This window comes from Entelurus aequoreus, linkage group LG10 (assembly GCF_033978785.1).
Source record: "Entelurus aequoreus isolate RoL-2023_Sb linkage group LG10, RoL_Eaeq_v1.1, whole genome shotgun sequence".
NCBI lineage: Eukaryota > Metazoa > Chordata > Actinopteri > Syngnathiformes > Syngnathidae > Entelurus > Entelurus aequoreus.
In genome coordinates this window covers 9,240,225-9,259,948 of record NC_084740.1, presented here as the reverse complement: position 1 = coordinate 9,259,948, position 19,724 = coordinate 9,240,225, and the positions used below count along the sequence as shown (strand labels likewise).

Genomic DNA, 19,724 nt, shown 5'->3' with positions numbered 1-19,724 from the left:
TTCTACACGACAAAACAGATGGAAACTTGGGAACGTATAGAGGTCTACAACTTCCTGGTGTGTGGCTGGGTCAAAAAAATTTGTACCAAAACCCCCCCGAATAAATAATACATAGTTTTTGCTCCGGTAAAGTTGGATTTCATGATTTAACTTGGCGTCTCCAGCTATGTTTGTTGCCTTGTTGTTGTTGTTGTTGCACGCACCGTTTACGATTACACGTGTTTTCTCCATCTGTATCAAAATATAACTATAGACATACACAATGTTGACATTGTGTATGTACTGAAAGCTTCATTCATGATGGTTGCCTTTGGTAAAATGTGGTTGCTCACATTTGCTTTCTTTTATTTAGACTCGCCGAGTCGGCGTTTTACGAAACACCCGTAGCAAAACATGCGTTTGAAGAACTCCGAAACAAGATAAAATACAAACAATATCAAGATAATACTTAAAAGGGAAATACTTGATGTTAAAAGTATATCAAGCAAACCTTTAACAACCATATAGGTTATCAAAAAAAAATGTCGAGTAATCCCGAGGATTATCCGTCCGTGGCGTTCCCAGACATGTCGAACTACCTAGTGCTCCAGATATCATTCTACACGACAAAACAGATGGAAACTTGGGAACGTATAGAGGTCTACAACTCATACTTGCCAACCCTCCCGTTTTTAGTGGGAGAATCCCGATATTCAGCGCCTCTCCCGACAGAGATTTTCTCCCGACAAACTCCCGGTATTCAGCCGGAGCTGGAAGCCACGCCCCCCCAAAAAAAAGTCTGCCGCAGATGCGATTGGACCCGACCAGCCTCCGGGTACAAGTACTGGAGTACCAATTGCTTGCCAGGGAAGATCTTCCCCAGGAAGCAAGGATTGACCGGTTTTGGGCCATGCTAGGGAGAGATGGAAGATTCCACACTCTCGTGCATTTGATGAAAGCACTTTTGTGCGTGCCACACAGCAATGCATCATCAGAGAGGGTGTTCAGCATGCTTAGAAAAATAGTGACAGAGAATAGAAAGAGAATGGACAATTCAACCCTTAACAAAGCATTGTACTTTCAAGTACAACAATGAGTAGATCGAGTGTTGTGTGTGTGTGTGTGTATATGTGTAAATAAATGAACACTAAAATTCAAGTATTTCTTTTATTTATAATAATAATAATTTTATATATAATAAAATCAATATATATATATATATATGTAACGGTGTAGAAACAGACGTTCATTATGCTTGATTAAATTATGAATGAAGTGTTGCAACAGCGCCTGTTGCTGGCGAGAAGTGGTATGTACTTTACCTGCGGGAAGTGCTCAGAACTGTGACGCCTTCCAATTGATAATCCCGTGACCCAAGTGGACTCGCAGTCTCACAATTTGCACTGTTTTGCAGGACACTGTAATAAAAGAAATTCATAATCCACCTGGTGCCAGTGATATCTTGAAGCGACAGCAGTGTGGAGCTGCATTTTGCCACATACAGTTGTGGACCGTCACATATATATATATATATATATATATATATATATATATATATATATATATATATATATATATATATATATATATATATATATATATATATATATATATATATATGTATATATATATATATATATATATATATATATAGCTAGAATTCACTGAAAGTCAAGTATTTATATATATATATATATATATATATATATATATATATATATACAGGTATATATATATATATATATATATATATATATATATATATATATATATATAAATACTTGACTTTCAGTGAATTCTAGCTATATATATATATATATATATATATATATACATATATATATATATATATATATATATATATATGTATATATGAAATACTTGAGTTGGTGAATTCTAGCTGTAAATATACTCTCCTCTTAACCACGCCCCGCCCCCAAACACGCCCCCCCACCCACGACCAAGCCCCCCCCACCTCCCGATATTGGAGGTCTCAAGGTTGGCAAGTATGCTACAACTTCCTGGTGTGTGGCTGGGTCAAATAAATTTGTATCAAGACTCTCTTGAATAAATAATACATAGTTTTAGCTCGGGTAAGGTTGTATTTCATGATTTAACTTGGCGTCTCCAGCTATGTTTGTTGCCTTGTTGTTGTTGTTGTTGTTGTTGTTGTTGCACGCACCGTTTACGATTACACGTGTTTTCTCCATCTGTATCAATAGATGTCAACATTGTGTATGTACTGAAAGATTCATCTATGATGGCTGCCTTTGGTCAAATGTGGTTGCTCACATTTGCTTTCTTTTATTTAGACTCGCCGAGTTGGTGTTTTACGAAACACTCGTAGCAAAACATGCGTTTAAAGAACTCCGAAACAAGATCAAATACAAACAATATCAAGATAATACTTCAATGGGAAATACTTAACGTTAAAAGTATATCAAACAAACCTTTAACGCAGTGATCACCGCAATATTTTGACAGTTACTTCTCGTTGCAACATTGGATCTCAATAGATTGTGCGAGTGTACCTAATATTGTGAGCTCCTGTATCCCGTATCCAATCGGCCATGATGTCTATCTGCTTTGCGGGCTTTAGGGCCTTGATGGGATCAGTGTGAGTCATCAGGAGTAGTTAATGGTCTTTGCTGGCGTTTTAAGTAACACTGGCTAATTGGGAAGAGGCCTCACAGTGTGTGACGGGTGTTTCTGCCGAGGACACTTGGACCACCTCCACGATGAGAAGGCTGTAGAAGGAAACACATTCATTCACCGCACAGGTAGGAAACAAGCATTATTAATGATGACATCTTATTTCATGTCATGTTCACTTTGCAATGCTATCAAATTATGCATACATTTAAGTTAAAATGACACGAGTATTGTTTATTTAAAGTGCTTGATTGAAATCTTTTATTTTGAAACATCAATTATTTGTAATGCACTAACTAAATAGACAAGTAATGCATTTCACCTGAGAACGACTGAGCTTACATTTAGCTCTATTTATCTTAAACTTTAAGATCAAGAGACTTCAAGAAACACAAGCATTAAAAAGGTAGACCTAAGAATTGGCGATCATCAATCTTCATTATCACGTCACTTGATTGACATTCACAGCACCCGAGGGTCTTGTGGCTGCTGCCAGATCATTATTAAGAAAAAATGACCGACAGGGAGGCGTGGAACAGATGGAAACTTGGGAACGTATAGAGGTCTACGCAAAACATGCGTTTGAAGAACTCCGAAACAAGATAAAATACAAACAATATCAAGATAATAATTAAATGGGAAATACTTAATGTTAAAAGTATATCAAGCAAACCTTTAACAACCCTATAGGTTATCATAAAAAAAAAGAATTGTCGACTCATCCCAAGGATTATCCGTCGGTCGCGTTCCCAGACATGTTGAACTACCTAGTGCTCCAGATATCATTCTACACGACAAAACAGATGGAAACTTGGGAACGTATAGAGGTTTACAACTTCCTGGTGTGTGGATGGGTCAAAGAAATTTGTATCAAGACTTTCCCGAATAAATAATACATAGTTTTTGCTCGGGTAAGGTTGTATTTCATGATTTAACTTGGCGTCTCCAGCTATGTTTGTTGCCTTGTTGTTGTTGTTGTTGCACGCACCGTTTACGATTACACGTGTTTTCTCCATCTGTATCAAAATATAACTATAGACATACACAATGTTGACATTGTGTATGTACTGAAAGCTTCATTCATGATGGTTGCCTTTGGTAAAATGTGGTTGCTCACATTTGCTTTCTTTTATTTAGACTCGCCGAGTCGGCGTTTTACGAAACACTCGTAGCAAAACATGCGTTTGAAGAACTCCGAAACAAGATAAAATACAAACAATATCAAGATAATACTTAAAAGGGAAATACTTAATGTTAAAAGTATATCAAGCAAACCTTTAACAACCATATAGGTTATCATAAAAAATAATAATTGTCGAGTCATCCCAAGGATTATCCATCGGTCGCGTTCCCAGACATGTCGAACTACCTAGTGCTCCAGATATCATTCTACACGACAAAACAGATGGCAACTTGGGAACGTATAGAGGTCTACAACTTCCTGGTGTGTGGCTGGGTCAAAGGAATTTGTATCAAGACTTTCCTGGATAAATAATACATAGTTTTTGCTCGGGTAAGGTTGTATTTCATGATTTAACTTGGCGTCTCCAGCTATGTTTGTTGCCTTGTTGTTGTTGTTGCACGCACCGTTTACGATTACACGTGTTTTCTCCATCTGTATCAAAACATACAGTAACTATAGATGTCAACATTGTGTATGTACTGAAAGCTTCATTTATGATGGCTGCCTTTGGTAAAATGGGGTTGTTTTTATTACTTTTTATTCCAACAAACTCTCGCACCAAAAAGCCTAAGAACTGACTGCACAGTTCCTGTCTTCACAATAAAAGCGCTGCTCCATCCTGCCTGCGCTAACAAAATAAGAGTCTTAGAACGCTAGCAAGACACGGAGTTTGCCGCCGATTGATTAATCGAATAAATCATATTTTTGCTTAATTAAGGTTTAATTATATATGTTAATAATAATAATAATACCTGGGATTTATATAGCGCTTTTCTAAGTACCCAAAGTTGCTTTACATGTAGAACCCATCGAACCTAAGATGTGCCCTCATTTTTTGCATTTGACTTAATTGTCTTTTATTTCCTAAACGCCTGTTTTCATTATTGAAGGCTGACACGCACAGCTAAAATGCGTCCGTGGTTGATTGTGCCAATTTGTGTGTGCTAATAAAAACAGGTGCGCTCACAGCCCTATGTGCTGTGTGGTGTGTGCGTTTTTGATGATTATTATAGGGTGCCGTTTAAACGTTGGTTTCTCCACGCAAATCTGCTGAGCTGTTTTCAACCTGCCAACAATACATAAACAATATAAAAAGACAAACCGCTTAATAATGACAACAGTTTTAAATTGTAAGAATGCAACACAGTTCGCTGCATTCTTTGCATGCAAAAATAGTAATCAATGTTCATTTTGCCATCATAACATGTTTGAGATGAAAACAAATTAGTTCAAAACTATGAGTTCAAAATAAATATTCTTGTAAAGTGTACAAAAAGGAGTATGGCAGCTGGACATATAAGATGGCAAAAACCAACCACTTTCATGTGGTATTAGACAGAAAGGAGGACTTTTTTTGTCCTCCGTTTGAAAATGTGGACTTATCATCACTACTGTCTGATTCCAATCAATCAGGTAATACACCAACTTATATTCTTGTCTTCATGAAAGAAAGGTGTGTTAAACATGCTTGTATTATTATTAAACAGATTTAACTTTTTATTTATTTATTTTATTTTATTTATTATTATTTTATTTATTTATTTATTTATCATTTATAACTTGTTAACAAAAACGTCTCTTTCATAAATAAATAAATATAAATAATATATATGAATGAGGTAGATCCCCTCCACTTGGTCAATTGCAAAGTAGCTCGCCGGCAGAAAAAGTGTCTTAAAGCACTGATGTCAAACTCAAATCTGGCCCGCCATATTATTTTATGTGGCCCGCGAAAGCCTGGAATTAATAAAACGCTTAATCTTTTCTTACTAAATATATTTGTTCTTTCCCTTTTGACATTAAAAATCATGTACTGCATGCAATTGCATATGTTTTAAAATTCAACATTATCAAAATCAAAATATTATATTGTCATGTATTAAAAATTATTTTTTGTTAAAATAAAGATACTTAGTGTACTTAAATATCTTCTAGAGTTATGATTTCAAAACATATTATCAATCAAATTGTAGACTGTACATTGACAATAGAAATTCCGCCAACTGAGTTTTTTTTTTACCATATAATCAACATTGGTACTGTTTTTTCCATATACAATAAGACACTAAAACATTAAAAAACAAAACATTACAACAAGGTTTTACGGTAAAAAAAAACAAAAAAACTGGCAGCTCTGAATTTTACCACTAAAAACAGTGGTATTGTTTTTCCATTCCATTCTATTTATTCAATTTGTTTTATATGCTGTAAAACACCCACTGCTTTTACTGTAAAATTCTGGTGACTGAGCTGCCAGTTTTTAAAGTAAAATTTAAATATATTTTTTGCAGCTTATGTAAAAAAATATATTGGTAATGTATAATATATATATATATATACATGTATATTCATTGTTAAAAGCGTCGATGTGGCCCTCAATGAAAATGACTTTGACACCCCTGTCTTAAAGGCTTGCTCACAGCTACATTTTTCAAAGCAAACAATATAACAAGAACACCATTTGCTAGCTCATGTTACCATCGGTGATTTAACAGAGCATGTTTGTTCTACAATTGTCTATATTTTTTTAATATTACAAAGTTTATTTTATATCGTCATTCTACACGACTAAACAGATGGAAACTTGGGAACGTATAGAGGTCTACAACTTCCTGGTGTGTGGCTGGGCCAAAGGAATTGGTATCAAGACTCTCCCGGATAAATAATACATCGTTTTTGCTCGGGTGAGGTTGCCTTTCATGATTTAACTTGGCGTCTCCAGCTATGTTTGTTGCCTTGTTGTTGTTGTTGTTGCACGCGTCGTTTACGAATACACGTTTTCCCCGTCTTTATCAAAATATAACTATAGATGTCAACATTGTGTACGTACTGAAAGCTTCATTTATGATGGCTGCCTTTGGTAAACACTTAACTCTTTTAGAAGTTGCTCACATTTGCTTTCTTTTATTTAGACTCGCAGAGTTGGTGTTTTACGAAACACTCGTAGCAAAAAAAATGCGCTTTAAGAACTCCAATACAAGATAAAATACAAACAATATCAAGATAATACTTAAATGGGAAATACTTGACCGATAAATGCTTTATATGTAATATTGGAAATTATCGGTATCGCTTTCAAAATGATCGGTATCGGTTTCAAAAAGGAAAATTTATGACTTTTTAAAACGCCGCTGTGTACACGGACGTAGGGAGAAGTACAGAGCGGCAATAAACCTTAAAGGCCTACTGAAATGAATTTTTTTTATTTAAATGGGGATAGCAGATATATTCTATGTGTCATACTTGATCATTTCGCGATATTGCCATATTTTTGCTGAAAGGATTTAGTATAGAACGACGACGATAAAGATTGCAACTTTTGGTATCTGATAAAAAAAAGGCTTGCCCCTACCGGAAGTATCGTGACGTAGTCAATTGAACATATACGCAAAGTTCCCTATTGTTTACAATGATGGCCGCATGAAGTGAGAGAGATTCGGACCGAGAAAGCGACAATTTCCCCATTAATTTGAGCGAGGATGAAACATTTGTGGATGAGTAAAGTGCAAGTGAAGGACTAGTGGGGAGTTGAAGCTATTCAGATAGGGAAGATGCTGTGAGAGCCGGGGGTGACCTGATATTCAGCTGGGAATGACTACAACAGTAAATAAACACAAGACATATATATACTCTATTAGCCACAACACAACCAGGCTTATATTTAATATGCCACAAATTAATCCTGCATAAAAACACCTGCGTGTTTGTTATGCTAGCTCCTAGCTCCTCTGCTAGCTCCTAGCTCCATAGAACACGCCAATACAATTCAAACACCTGATCAACACACACAATCACTCAGCCCAAAAGACCGTTCACCTAACCCAAGGTTCATAAAGCTTATATATTTAAAAAAAGTTACGTACATACGCAAAAAAAAGTTGCGCACATACGGTCAAGCGATCAAATGTTTAGAAGCCAAAGCTGCATACTCACAGTAGCACGTCTGCGTCTTTGTCATCCAAATCAAAGTAATCCTGGTAAGAGTCTGTGTTGTCCCAGTTCTCTACAGGCGTCTGTGTATCGAAGTCAAAAGTCCTCCTGGTTAGAGTCTCTGTTATCCGAGTTCTTCCATCTTGACTGCATCTTTCGGGAATGTAAACAAAGAAGCGCCGGCTGTGTACTGTTGTTGCTGACTACGTTCGAAAAATACGTCCATTTCGCACCGACAACTTTCTTCTTTGCTTGCTCAGCTTCCTTCTCCATAATGCAATGAACATGATTGCAACAGATTCACGAACACAGATGTCCAGAATACTGTGGAATTATGAAATGAAAACAGAGCTTTTTCGTATTGGCTTCAATGTGGAAGGCATACCCGTGTTCGCTGGGCTACGTCACGCGCATACGTCATCCTCAGAGGCGTTTCGAACCGGAAGTTTAGCGGCAAATTTAAAATGTCACTTTATAAGTTAACCCGGCCGTATTGGCATGTGTTATAATGTTAAGATTTCATCATTGATATATAAACTATCAGACTGCGTGGTCGGTAGTAGTGGGTTTCAGTAGGCCTTTAACGAAGTGTTCACTGCAAACTTGTGCGTTCTTCGACTCATCTTGATTTCCAAAGAAGCTATGGACTTTTTTTTCTCCGATAAGACATCATGTAAAGCCAATTAAAAAGTTCCACATCCCCACAAAAAGGGAACACAAAAAACATTTCAAAGAGAATAACTATAGTTTTACATGCAGAAAACAATACAAAATGTATAAGGCCGATAAATGCTTTAAAATGTAATATCGGAAATTATCGGTATCGCTTTCAAAATGATCGGTATCGGTTTCAAAAAGGAAAATGTATGACTTTTTAAAACGCCGCTGTGTACACGGACGTAGGGAGAAGTACAGAGCGCCAATAAACCTTAAAGGCACTGCCTTTGCGTGCCGGCCCAATCACATAATATCTACGGCTTTTCACACACACGTAAGTGAATGCAAGCCATACTTTGGTCAACAGCCATACAGGTCACACTGAGGGTAGCCGTATAAACAACTTTAACACTGTTACAAATATGCGCCACACTGTGGACCCACACCAAACAAGAATGACAAACACATTTCGGGAGAACATCCACACCGTAACACAACATAAACACAACAGAACAAATACCCAGAACCCCTCGCAGCACTAACTCTTCCGGGACGCTACAATATACACCCTCCGCTACCCCCTACCCCCTCCCCCCACACCTCAACCCCGCCCTCCCCCAACCCCGCCCAACTCAACCTTCTCATGCTCTCTCAGGGAGAGCATGTCCCAAATTCCAAGCTGCTGTTTTGAGGCATGTTAAAAAAAAATAATGCACTTTGTGACTTCAATAATAAATATGGCGGTGCCATGTTGGCATTTTTTTTCCATAACTTGAGTTGATTTATTTTTGGAAAACCTTGTTTAATGCATCCAGCGGGGCATCACAACAAAATTAGGCATAATAATGTGTTAATTCCACGATTGATATCGGTATCGGTAATTAAGAGTTGGACAATATCGGAAATCGGCAAAAAAGCCATTATCGGACATCTCTAAAAATGATTTATTATTGAACATTCTTGTTGGTGAAGATGGCAAGAAGGTGAGAACCAAGTGTACTCTAACTAGTACTTGATTAGTTTGTAATCATACTGAATAAAAATAGCACAAAAGACCAACGCATAGAATTATTGGTTTGCGTGAAATGATACAAGGGCAAACTGACTTGTTTACTACTCGCAATGTTTGGGCGTACGATAACCAAGACTGCATACCTAAATGGCAACACAAATTTGCCATACGAAATTCATACTTGACAGCGTCGCTCAAAACGGAATACAATGTAAACAAATGCCATAGGTGGATCTACACCTGACAGCCACTGTAATGATACCAAATACAGGAGCGTATTTAGTCGGTACTACTATGATTACATTGATATTTTTTAGCATCACAAAATATTTTTGTCATTTAAAAAAAATAATAATTATAAACTCAGGAAATATGTCCCTGGACACATGAGGACTTAAATTATGACGATTGTATGACCCTGCAACTACTTGGTATCGGATCGATACCCAAATTTGTGGTATCATTCAAAACTAATGAAAAGTATCAAACAACAGAAGAATAAGTGATTATTACATTCTAACAGAAGTGTAGATAGAAAATGTTAAAAGAGAAAATAAGCAGTTATTAACAGTAAATGAACAAGTGGATTAATAATCCATTTTCTACCGCTTGTCCTTAATAATTTTGACGAAATAATAGAATGATAAATGACACAATATGTTACTGCATACATCCGCAGACAAATTAGGAGCCTTTGTTTGTTTACTTACTACTAAAAGACAAGTTGTCTAGTATGTTCACTATTTTATTTAAGGACAAAATTGCAACAAGAAACATATGTTTAATGTACCCTAAGATTTGTTGTTAAAGTAAAGCCAATATTCCCCTTTATTTAGAAAAGTATAGAAAAGTACCGAAATACATTTTGGTACCGGTACCAAAATATGAGTATTGGGACAACACTAATTTAGATGCTTCTCTTCAAATGAGGTTCTGGCCAGGTTAAAGACCTGTTGCCTGTAGAAGAACAACATAAGCATGTGGAAAGAGTCAGTGAACGCATCGTGACCGTCTTAGTGTTGTAAACAAAGAGCTCGCAGGTCAGATTAAAATGTCGAGAGCAAATCGTCCGGCTAATCTTTACGAGAAATGCCTGAGAGGTGAAAGGTTTGCCAGGACTATCCTCCGCATCTTCTAAGGCCTTCTCACTTATTTTTCTCAAACACTGACATGTGTTGAAGCTGTAAACACTTGTTATAGTCACAAACTTCCATAACCATGTGTCCTTGCAATGGATGCATCCCAAATGACTTAAATGGATTGTTGCACCCAAAGCCCCACCTGGATTATCACCTCTAATGGAATCTTAGCGGATGCTGGAATTTGCATGTTGTCCAATGCTGAATGCGTAACACACACACACACACACACACACACACACACACACACACACACACACACACACACACGCACACACACACACACACACACACACACACACACACACACACACACACACACACACACACACACACACACACACACACACACACACACACACACAGTTATTGCACCATTCCCTTTCTTGATGATTTCCCTCATATTACGATCATTTTAAAGTTGTGGTACGATAATTTGGCAACATTCGCCGCATCAGTCGGGGATAGAGGTCTACACCAGTGTTTTTCAACCTTTTCTGAGCCAAGGCACATTTTTTTCATTGAAAAAATCCCGAGGCACACAACCAGCAGAAATCATTGAAAAATGAAACTCAGTAGCCGATATTGACAATAAAAAGTCGTTCTCGCAATTGTTGGATATCAATTCAAACCACAACCAAGCATGCATCGATATAGCTCTTGTCTCAAAGTAGGTGTACTGTCACCAACGGTCACATCACACCCTGACTTATTTTGAGTTTGCTGCTGTTTTACTGTGTGTAGTGTTTTAGTTCTTGTCTTGCGCTCCTATTTCGATGGCTTTTCCTCTTTTGTTGGTATTTTCCTGTAGCAGTTTCATGTCTTCCTTTAAACGCTATTCCCCGCACCTGTTTTGTTTTTGCAATCAAGACTATATAAGATGTGCGGACATTGTTGATTGTCATGTAATGTACGATGTACTTTGTGGACGCCGTCTGCTCCACACGCTGTAAGTCTTTGCTGTCGTCCAGCGTTCTGTTTTGGTTTACTTTTTTCAGTTTTAGTTTCGTTTTGCATAGCCATCCCTAAGCTTCAATGCCTTTTCTTAGCGGCACTCACCTTTTATTTATTTTTGGTTTAAGTGTTAGATGCATTTTGACCTGCACGCTGCCTCCCTCCCATATTGTGATTAGAGATGTCCGATAATATTGGACAGCCGATATTATCGGCCGATAAATGCTTTAAAATGTAATATCGTAAATAATCGGTATCGGTTTCAAAAAGTAAAATGTATGACTTTTTAAAACGCCGCTGTACGGACGTAGGGAGAAGTACAGAGCGCCAATAAACCTTAAAGGCACTGCCTTTGCATGCCGGCCCAATCACATAATATCTACGGCTTTTCGCACACACAAGTGAATGCAAATCATACTTAGTCAACAGCCATACAGGTCACACTGAGGGTGGCCGTATAAACAACTTTAACACTGTTACAAATATGCGCCACACTGTGAACCCACACCAAACAAGAATGACAAACACATTTCGGGAGAACATCCGCACCGTAACACAACATAAACACAACAGAACAAATACCCAGAAACCCTTGCAGCACTAACTCTTCCGGGACGCTACAATATACACCCCCCGCTACCACACACAACTCAACCCCTCCCACCTCCACCTCCTCATGCTCTCTCAGGGAGAGCATGTCCCAAATTCCAAGCTGCTGTTTTGAGACATGTTAAAAAAAGCACTTTGTGACTTCAATAATAAATATGGCAGTGCCATGTTGGCACTTTTTTCCATAGCTTGAGTGGATTTATTTTGGAAAACCTTGTTACGTTGTTTAATGCATCCGGCGGGGCATCACAACAAAATTAGGCATAATAATGTGTTAATTCCACAACTGTATATATCAGTATCGGTTGATATCGGAATCGGTAATTAAGAGTTGGACAATATCGGAATATCGGCAAAAAAGCCATTATCGGACATCTCTAATTGTGATCACGACAAACCATGTTCCCGACATCCATCCATCCATCCATCCATTTTCTACCGCTTGTCCCTTTTCATCTACAAAGCAATTAGCTACCTGCTGCCACCTACTGATATGGAAGAGTATTACATGGTTACTCTGCCGAGCTCTAGACAGTACAAACTCAACAACGGCACATTTGCGGATAATAATTACTGGTTTGCAAACAATATTTGTAGGTGAAATTACACAATCTCCCACGGCACACCAGACTGTATCTCAGTGGTTGAAAAACACCGCTTTACACAACATACCTTGCACCATCATAAAGACATTGTTGATAAAAGTTCTTGTATTGTTGCAGGTTCACTTGGGTGGGTCTGCCACAAACGTATGCATCGACACGCTTTCACCCCCATCACCTGGCACCCCTCTGCTGGTCCACCTGCATGTTGCTCAGCCATGCGGACTCAACACACGTCTGTAAGGACACGATATCATGTTTAATTGTAGTCCTCCAGTCTGTCTTTTTGCACACGTCACCTCCCCCAACTTCTTCTCCACCTCTAAGGTGCGCCCCTTTTTTTTCAAAATGAAGCCAAATATTTCCGTTGCCTCCATGTGGGTCAGTAGTGGCATTTTTTTAATTGAGTCCTGTACCTGTTTGTGGTTCTTGCTGCAGAACAGCGTGAGATGGGGCGCACTGCACGTCTACATCGCCTGGCAGATTCATTACAAAGAGCAAAGCAAGGTAATGATTTTAACATAGAAATCAAGTGCATTAATAGCCTATAATTAGTGATTTTCCGATACCGATACTTTGTGGAAATATACCAAATAGGTCTTTTAAAATAAAACATATCAAGTGTTGCTGCTATTGGGAAATAATCGTAAAACGATATAAACACCTACGGCGAAACAAAGGATGGCGTTATTCTGCACTGAATGTGTTATCCTATTTATAGTCAACCTACTTGCCGTTTTATAATTCTCAGTGACTCATTTTAATTGTCGGACATTTTCCTAAACAAACGACAGACTGAATAACTACGCACAGCACAGTGTGACGCTGCGCTTGCACACTACATACCGTATTTTTCGGACTATAAGTCGCTCCGGAGTATAAGTCGCACCGGCCGAAAATGCATATTAAAGAAGGAAAAAAAGTCGCACTGGAGTATAAGTCGCATTTTTGGGGGAAATGTATTTGATAAAAGCCAACACCAAGAATAGACATTTGAAAGGCAATTTAAAATAAATAAAGAATAGTGAACAACAGGCTGAATAAGTGTACGTTATATGAGGCATAAATAACCAACTGAGAACGTGCCTGGTATGTTAACGTAACATATTATGGTAAGAGTCATTCAAATAACTATAACATATAGAACATGCTATACCTTTACCAAACAATCTGTCACTCCTAATCGCTAAATCCCATGAAATCTTATACGTCTAGTCTCTTACGTGAATGAGCTAAATAATGTTATTTGATATTTTATGCTAATGTGTTAATAATTTCACACATAAGTCGCTCCTGAATATAAGTCGCACCCCCGGCCAAACTATTAAAAAAAATGGGACTTATAGTCCGAAAAATACGGTGCTTACCTAGGCGGAAGAAAAAGTAGTTCCACCGATCATCTCAGTGTTCCTGTTAATGATATATATTATCTCGAATAACTTAAGTATCTAAAGCAGGGGTGTACTCGGTTGGTAGAGTGGCCGTGCCAGCAACTTGAGGGTTCCAGGTTCGATCCCCACTTCTGCCAACCTAGTCACTGCCGTTGTGACCTTGGGCAAGACACTTTACCCACCTGCTCCCAGCGCCACCCACACTGGTTTAAATGTAACTTAGATATTGGGTTTCACAATGCAAAGCGCTTTGAGTCACTAGAGAAAAGCGCTATACAAATATAATTCACTTCACTTCAAACTCATTTTGGATGGGGGGTCCACGTGGAGAAAAATCTACTCCCATGTGGGCCGGACTGGTAAAATCACGGCACGATAACTTAAAAATAAAGACAACTTATGGTTGTTTTCTTTGTTTCAAAATAGAACATTCTGAAATTGTACAAATCATAATGCTGTTTTTGTTTTTTACAATTACCTGTTGCGGTTAATAGTATGTATACTTTATTTGTCGTTATTTATATTTTCTGAATAAATTATGTGATAATGTTGGTGTTAATTTTCGATCAACAAGATAAAAAAAATTATATCAAAATCCAATTACAGTATGTTATTTATGTAGTTTAATCATTTTCCTCGACTGATGTACTAACATCATGTGGTTTATTTTGTACACATGTAGCATCATCTACAAAGAATTGTTATTGCGACATCCAGTCGACACATTTAGAACAGCTGTTTCTTTCATTCAAAAATTTCAGATACATTTTTATACATAGAAAACTCATCCCGCGGGCAGGATAAAACCTGTTCATGGGCCTGATCCGGCCCTCGGGCCGTACGTTTGACATCCCTGATCTAACGTATCGATATTTTGATTTGAGAATCGATATTAGAGCATAAAAATCTTGTAACGGTGGTATTGATATTTCAGTGTCGATCCGCACATCACTACCTACGCCCCTCGGGAGTCTTCTATTTGGTTTTATTTCTATTCGGTTCTATTTAATTGTAAATATCTGACGACTGCTAAATTGTTGACATCTTGAGAAATTCAAGTCAATCCTCATGAATCGTGATTTAAAGTGAAGAAAAGCACGACATTTACTTGTATGACCTAATATGAATAACCTTCCCTAGTCAACACACATGGTCACACTTAACACAACCTGTTCACTGAACTTTGTGGATATTATTAAAAAACAACAACGTCCAAACAAAATAAAAGATTCAAAATTACACCTATTTAAATCCATTCCAATGCATTATGGCATTGTTGGCGCATTTTAGCAGCTTGATATTTCTGATTGATTACAAAACTTTTAAGGAGGTCGTCAGGGAAGTAAAAAAAAAAGTCTGAGCTGAACTTTCACATACTCTTAATATCCAATTATTTTCATTATATATCCATTATATTAACATAATATGTACACATATGTACGCTATATACATTTATAATATATATATATATATATATATGTATATATACATATGATAAATGATAAATGGGTTATACTTGTATAGCGCTTTTCTACCTTCAAGGTACTCAAAGCGCTTTGACAGTATTTCCACATTCACCCATTCACACACACATTCACACACTGATGGCGGGAGCTGCCATGCAAGGCGCTACCAACACCCATCAGGAGCAAGGGTGAAGTGTCTTGCCCAAGGACACAACGGACGTGACTAGGATGGCAGAAGGTGGGGATTGAACCCCAGTAACCAGCAACCCTCCGATTGCTGGCACGGCCACTCTACCAACTTCGCCACGCCGTCCCAATATATATATATATATATATATATATATATATATATATATATATATATATATATATATATATATATATATATATATATATATATATATATATATATATATACATACTACCGTTCAAAAGTTTGGGGTCACATTGAAATGTCCTTATTTTTGAAGGAAAAGCACTGTACTTTTCAATGAAGATAACTTTAAACTAGTCTTAACTTTAAAGAAATACACTCTATACATTGCTAATGTGGTAAATGACTATTCTAGCTGCAAATGTCTGGTTTTTGGTGCAATATCTACATAGGTGTATAGAGGCCCATTTCCAGCAACCATCACTCCAGTGTTCTAATGGTACAATGTGTTTGGTCATTGGCTCAGAAGGCTAATTGATGATTAGAAAACCCTTGTGCAATCATGTTCACACATCTGAAAACAGTTTAGCTTGTTACAGAAGCTACAAAACTGACCTTCCTTTGAGCAGATTGAGCATCACATTTGTGGGGTCAATTAAACGCTCAAAATGGCCAGAAAAAGATAACTTTCATCTGAAACTCGACAGTCTATTCTTGTTCTTAGAAATGAAGGCTATTCCACAAAATTTTTTGGGTGACCCCAAACTTTTGAATGGTAGCGTGTATATGTATATATATATATATATATATATATATATATATATATATATATATATATATATATATATATATATATATATATATATATATATATACATACATATAATATATATATATATACTAGGGGTGTGGGGAAAAATTGATTCGAATTCAAATCGCCATTCTAACGTTGTACGATTCAGTATCGATTCTCATTTTTCAAAAATCGATTTTTTTAATTTAAATTTTTTTTTTTTTTTAAATTAATCAATCCAACAAAACAATGCACAGCAATACCATAACAATGCAATCCAATTCCAAAACCACACCCAGCGACACTCAGAACTGCAATAAACAGAGAAATTGAGAGGAGACACAAACATGACACAAAACAATCCAAAAGTAGTGAAACAAAAATTAATATTATCAACAACAGTATCAATATTAGTAACAATTTCAACATAGCAGTGATTAAAAATCCCTCATTGACAAGAATTTATAAAAATTAAAAAAATTAAAAAGAACAATAGTGTCACAGTGGCTTACACTTGCATCACATCTCATAAGCTTGACAACACACTGTGTCCAATATTTTCACAAAGATAAAATAAGTCATATTTTTGGTTCATTTAAGAGTTAAAACAAATTTACATTATTGTGCTTGCACGTCAGCAGACTGGGGTAGATCTTGCTGAAATCCTATGAATTGAATGAATAGAGAATCCTTTTGAATCGGGAAAAAAATCATTTTTGAATCGAGAATCGCGTTGAATCGAAAAAATCAATTTATAATCGAATCGTGACCTCAAGAATCGATATTGAATCGAATCGTGGGACTCCCAAACCTAATATATACATATACAGTATGTGTATATATATACAATATATATACACACACACACATATATATATATATATATATTGCTCAAAAAAATTAAAGAAACTGTTTTTTATCAGGGTATGGCATGAATTCAATTGCACTTTTCTGATAAGGTTTTGGTCAGGTACGTGGCAGAGGGGGTTGTTAATCAGTTTCAGCTGCATTGGTGTTGATGGAATTAACAACGGATGCACTTGAGGGGCAACAACGAGATGGCCCCCAAAACAGGACTGGTTTTGCAGGTGGAGGCCATTTCAAGTTCCTCCCTCTTGATCTTTTTTAACTGTTTTTCCACAAGTGTTGGCTTTAGCTAGAGTCATTATCACGACTGGGAGCATGAGGCGATTTCTTAACCCTCCTGAAGTTGCGCAGATTGTCCTACTCCTCCAGGATGGCACATCCATGCGTGCTGTTGCAAGAAGATTTGATGTGTCTCCCAGTACAATCTCCAGAGCATGGAGGAGATTCCAGGAGACAGGCAGTTACTCTAGGAGAGCTGGACAGGGCCTTGGACGGTCCTCATCCCATCAGCAGGACCGATATCTGCTGCTTTGTGCAAGGAGGAACAGGTTGAGCACTGCCCAAGCCCTACAGAATGACCTCCAGCAGACTACTGGTGTGAATGTCTCTGCCCAAACAGTCAGAAACAGACTTCACGAGGGTGGCCTCAGGGCACGACGTCCTGTAGTGTGCCCTGTGCTCACTGCTCAGAACCGTGGAGCTCGTTTGGCATTTGCCATAGAACACCAGAATTGGCAAGTCCGCCACTGGCGCCCTGTGCTTTTCACAGATGAGAGCAGGTTTACCCTGAGCACCTGTGATAGACGTGAAAGGGTCTGGAGAAGCCAAGGAGAGCGCTATGCTGCCTGCAACATCATTCAGCATGACCCGTTCAGTAGTGGGTCAGTGATGGTCTGGGGAGGCATTTCCTTGGAGGGACGAACAGACCTCTACAGGCTAGAGAACGGCAGTCTGACTGCCATTAGGTATCGGGATGAAATCCTTGCACCCATGGTCAGACCCTACGCTGGTGCAGTAGGTCCTGGGTTCCTCCTGGTCCACGACAATGCCCGGCCTCATATGGCAAGAGTATGCAGACAGTATCTGGAGGATGAAGGAATTGACACAATTGAATGGCCCTCACGATCACCTGATCTAAACCCGATAGAACACCTCTGGGACATAATGTTTCGGTCCATCAGACGCCGCCAGGTTGCTCCTCAGACTTCACAGGAGCTCACTGATGCCCTTAGACAGATCTGGGAGGACATCCCACAAGACACCATCCGTCGTCTCATTAGGAGCATGCCGCGACGTTGTCAAGCATGCATACAAGCACGTGGGGGCCACACAAGACATTGAAAATAATTTTGAGTTGCAGAAATTGAATTTAGGCAAAATGGAAGAACCTGCCACATCATTTTTTCACTTTGATTTTGGGGGTGTCTATATACTGAGCCCTCCGTAGGCTGAAAACTTTTATTTCCATCAAAAGATGTGGCATCCTTTTGTTCCTGAGACATTAAACTGTCCATATCAGTATAGATATCCGACATTTTGTTTTTCACCATTGAAATCTGATGTGTTTTCAAAGTGTTCCTTTAATTTTTTTGAGCAGTGTATACACACACACACATATACATATACAGTATATACACACATACATATATATACACACATACGTATACATATACATATATATATATATATATATATATATATATATATATATATAGATATATCAATATCTATATATATATATATACACAGGTATAGTTACTTTACATGCCCCCCGGCCAAATTTTTCTGGCCCAACGTGGCCCCCAAGTCGAAAAGTTTGGATGCCCCTGCATTGATATGTACTAGCTTCAGCATTTTAGCATTTATGCATATCACAGTGACATTTACCAACTGTTAAGTCAAGCAACAGATGTTCCCATGATAGCTATTAGCTTTGTTAGCATTTATGTTTTATTAGTTTGCATGGCAGGTTAAATGGTTATAAAAACCCCACCAAATGTCAGGCCAAAAGTTAGCAACATGTAGAAGGTCCATTACATATTTATTATAATAAATATTATTTTGGGGAAGGGGAAATTATAAAAATATATACAATAACATTGCATATTAGATTAAATACTTACCTCTGCTAAATATCTGGTACTCTCTGCAGTTGAGTAATTAAATGCAAGCATCCACAATTGTATTTACACTCAAGAGTCTTTATACTGTCTGTTGTTAAGCACAACATAGCCAAAGATGACCGTCTCCATCGAGACACAACATCCCAGGTTCCTGCCCCTGGACCACCTGTCTCGCTCACACACCCTCATGCAGGTGAGTCCCCACTGAACGTA

General features: G+C 37.7%; 1 protein-coding gene and 1 long non-coding RNA gene across 3 annotated transcripts in view; one reads left to right on the top strand and one right to left on the bottom strand.

Moving 5' to 3' along the window:
• LOC133658211 (uncharacterized) overlaps positions 1-19,724 on the top strand; it is a 29,092-nt gene that overhangs the window by 5,669 nt on the left and 3,699 nt on the right. The window contains exons 1-4 of one of the 2 annotated variants that reach the window (XM_062059979.1): positions 6,412-6,498; positions 12,838-12,956; positions 13,156-13,224; positions 19,611-19,704. In XM_062059979.1, the coding sequence (XP_061915963.1) occupies positions 12,867-12,956; positions 13,156-13,224; positions 19,611-19,704 (253 nt within the window). In that variant the 5' untranslated portion in view covers positions 6,412-6,498; positions 12,838-12,866. Of the gene's footprint in view, positions 1-6,411; positions 6,499-12,837; positions 12,957-13,155; positions 13,225-19,610; positions 19,705-19,724 lie in introns of those variants that run through there. The other variant, XM_062059978.1, reaches the window with a different exon arrangement.
• LOC133658212 (uncharacterized) lies at positions 1,293-2,993 on the bottom strand. Its single transcript, XR_009827415.1, has 3 exons — positions 2,671-2,993; positions 2,511-2,581; positions 1,293-1,397 (listed from the first exon to the last, which is right to left on the bottom strand). It is a non-coding gene; the product is annotated as an uncharacterized LOC133658212 (long non-coding RNA).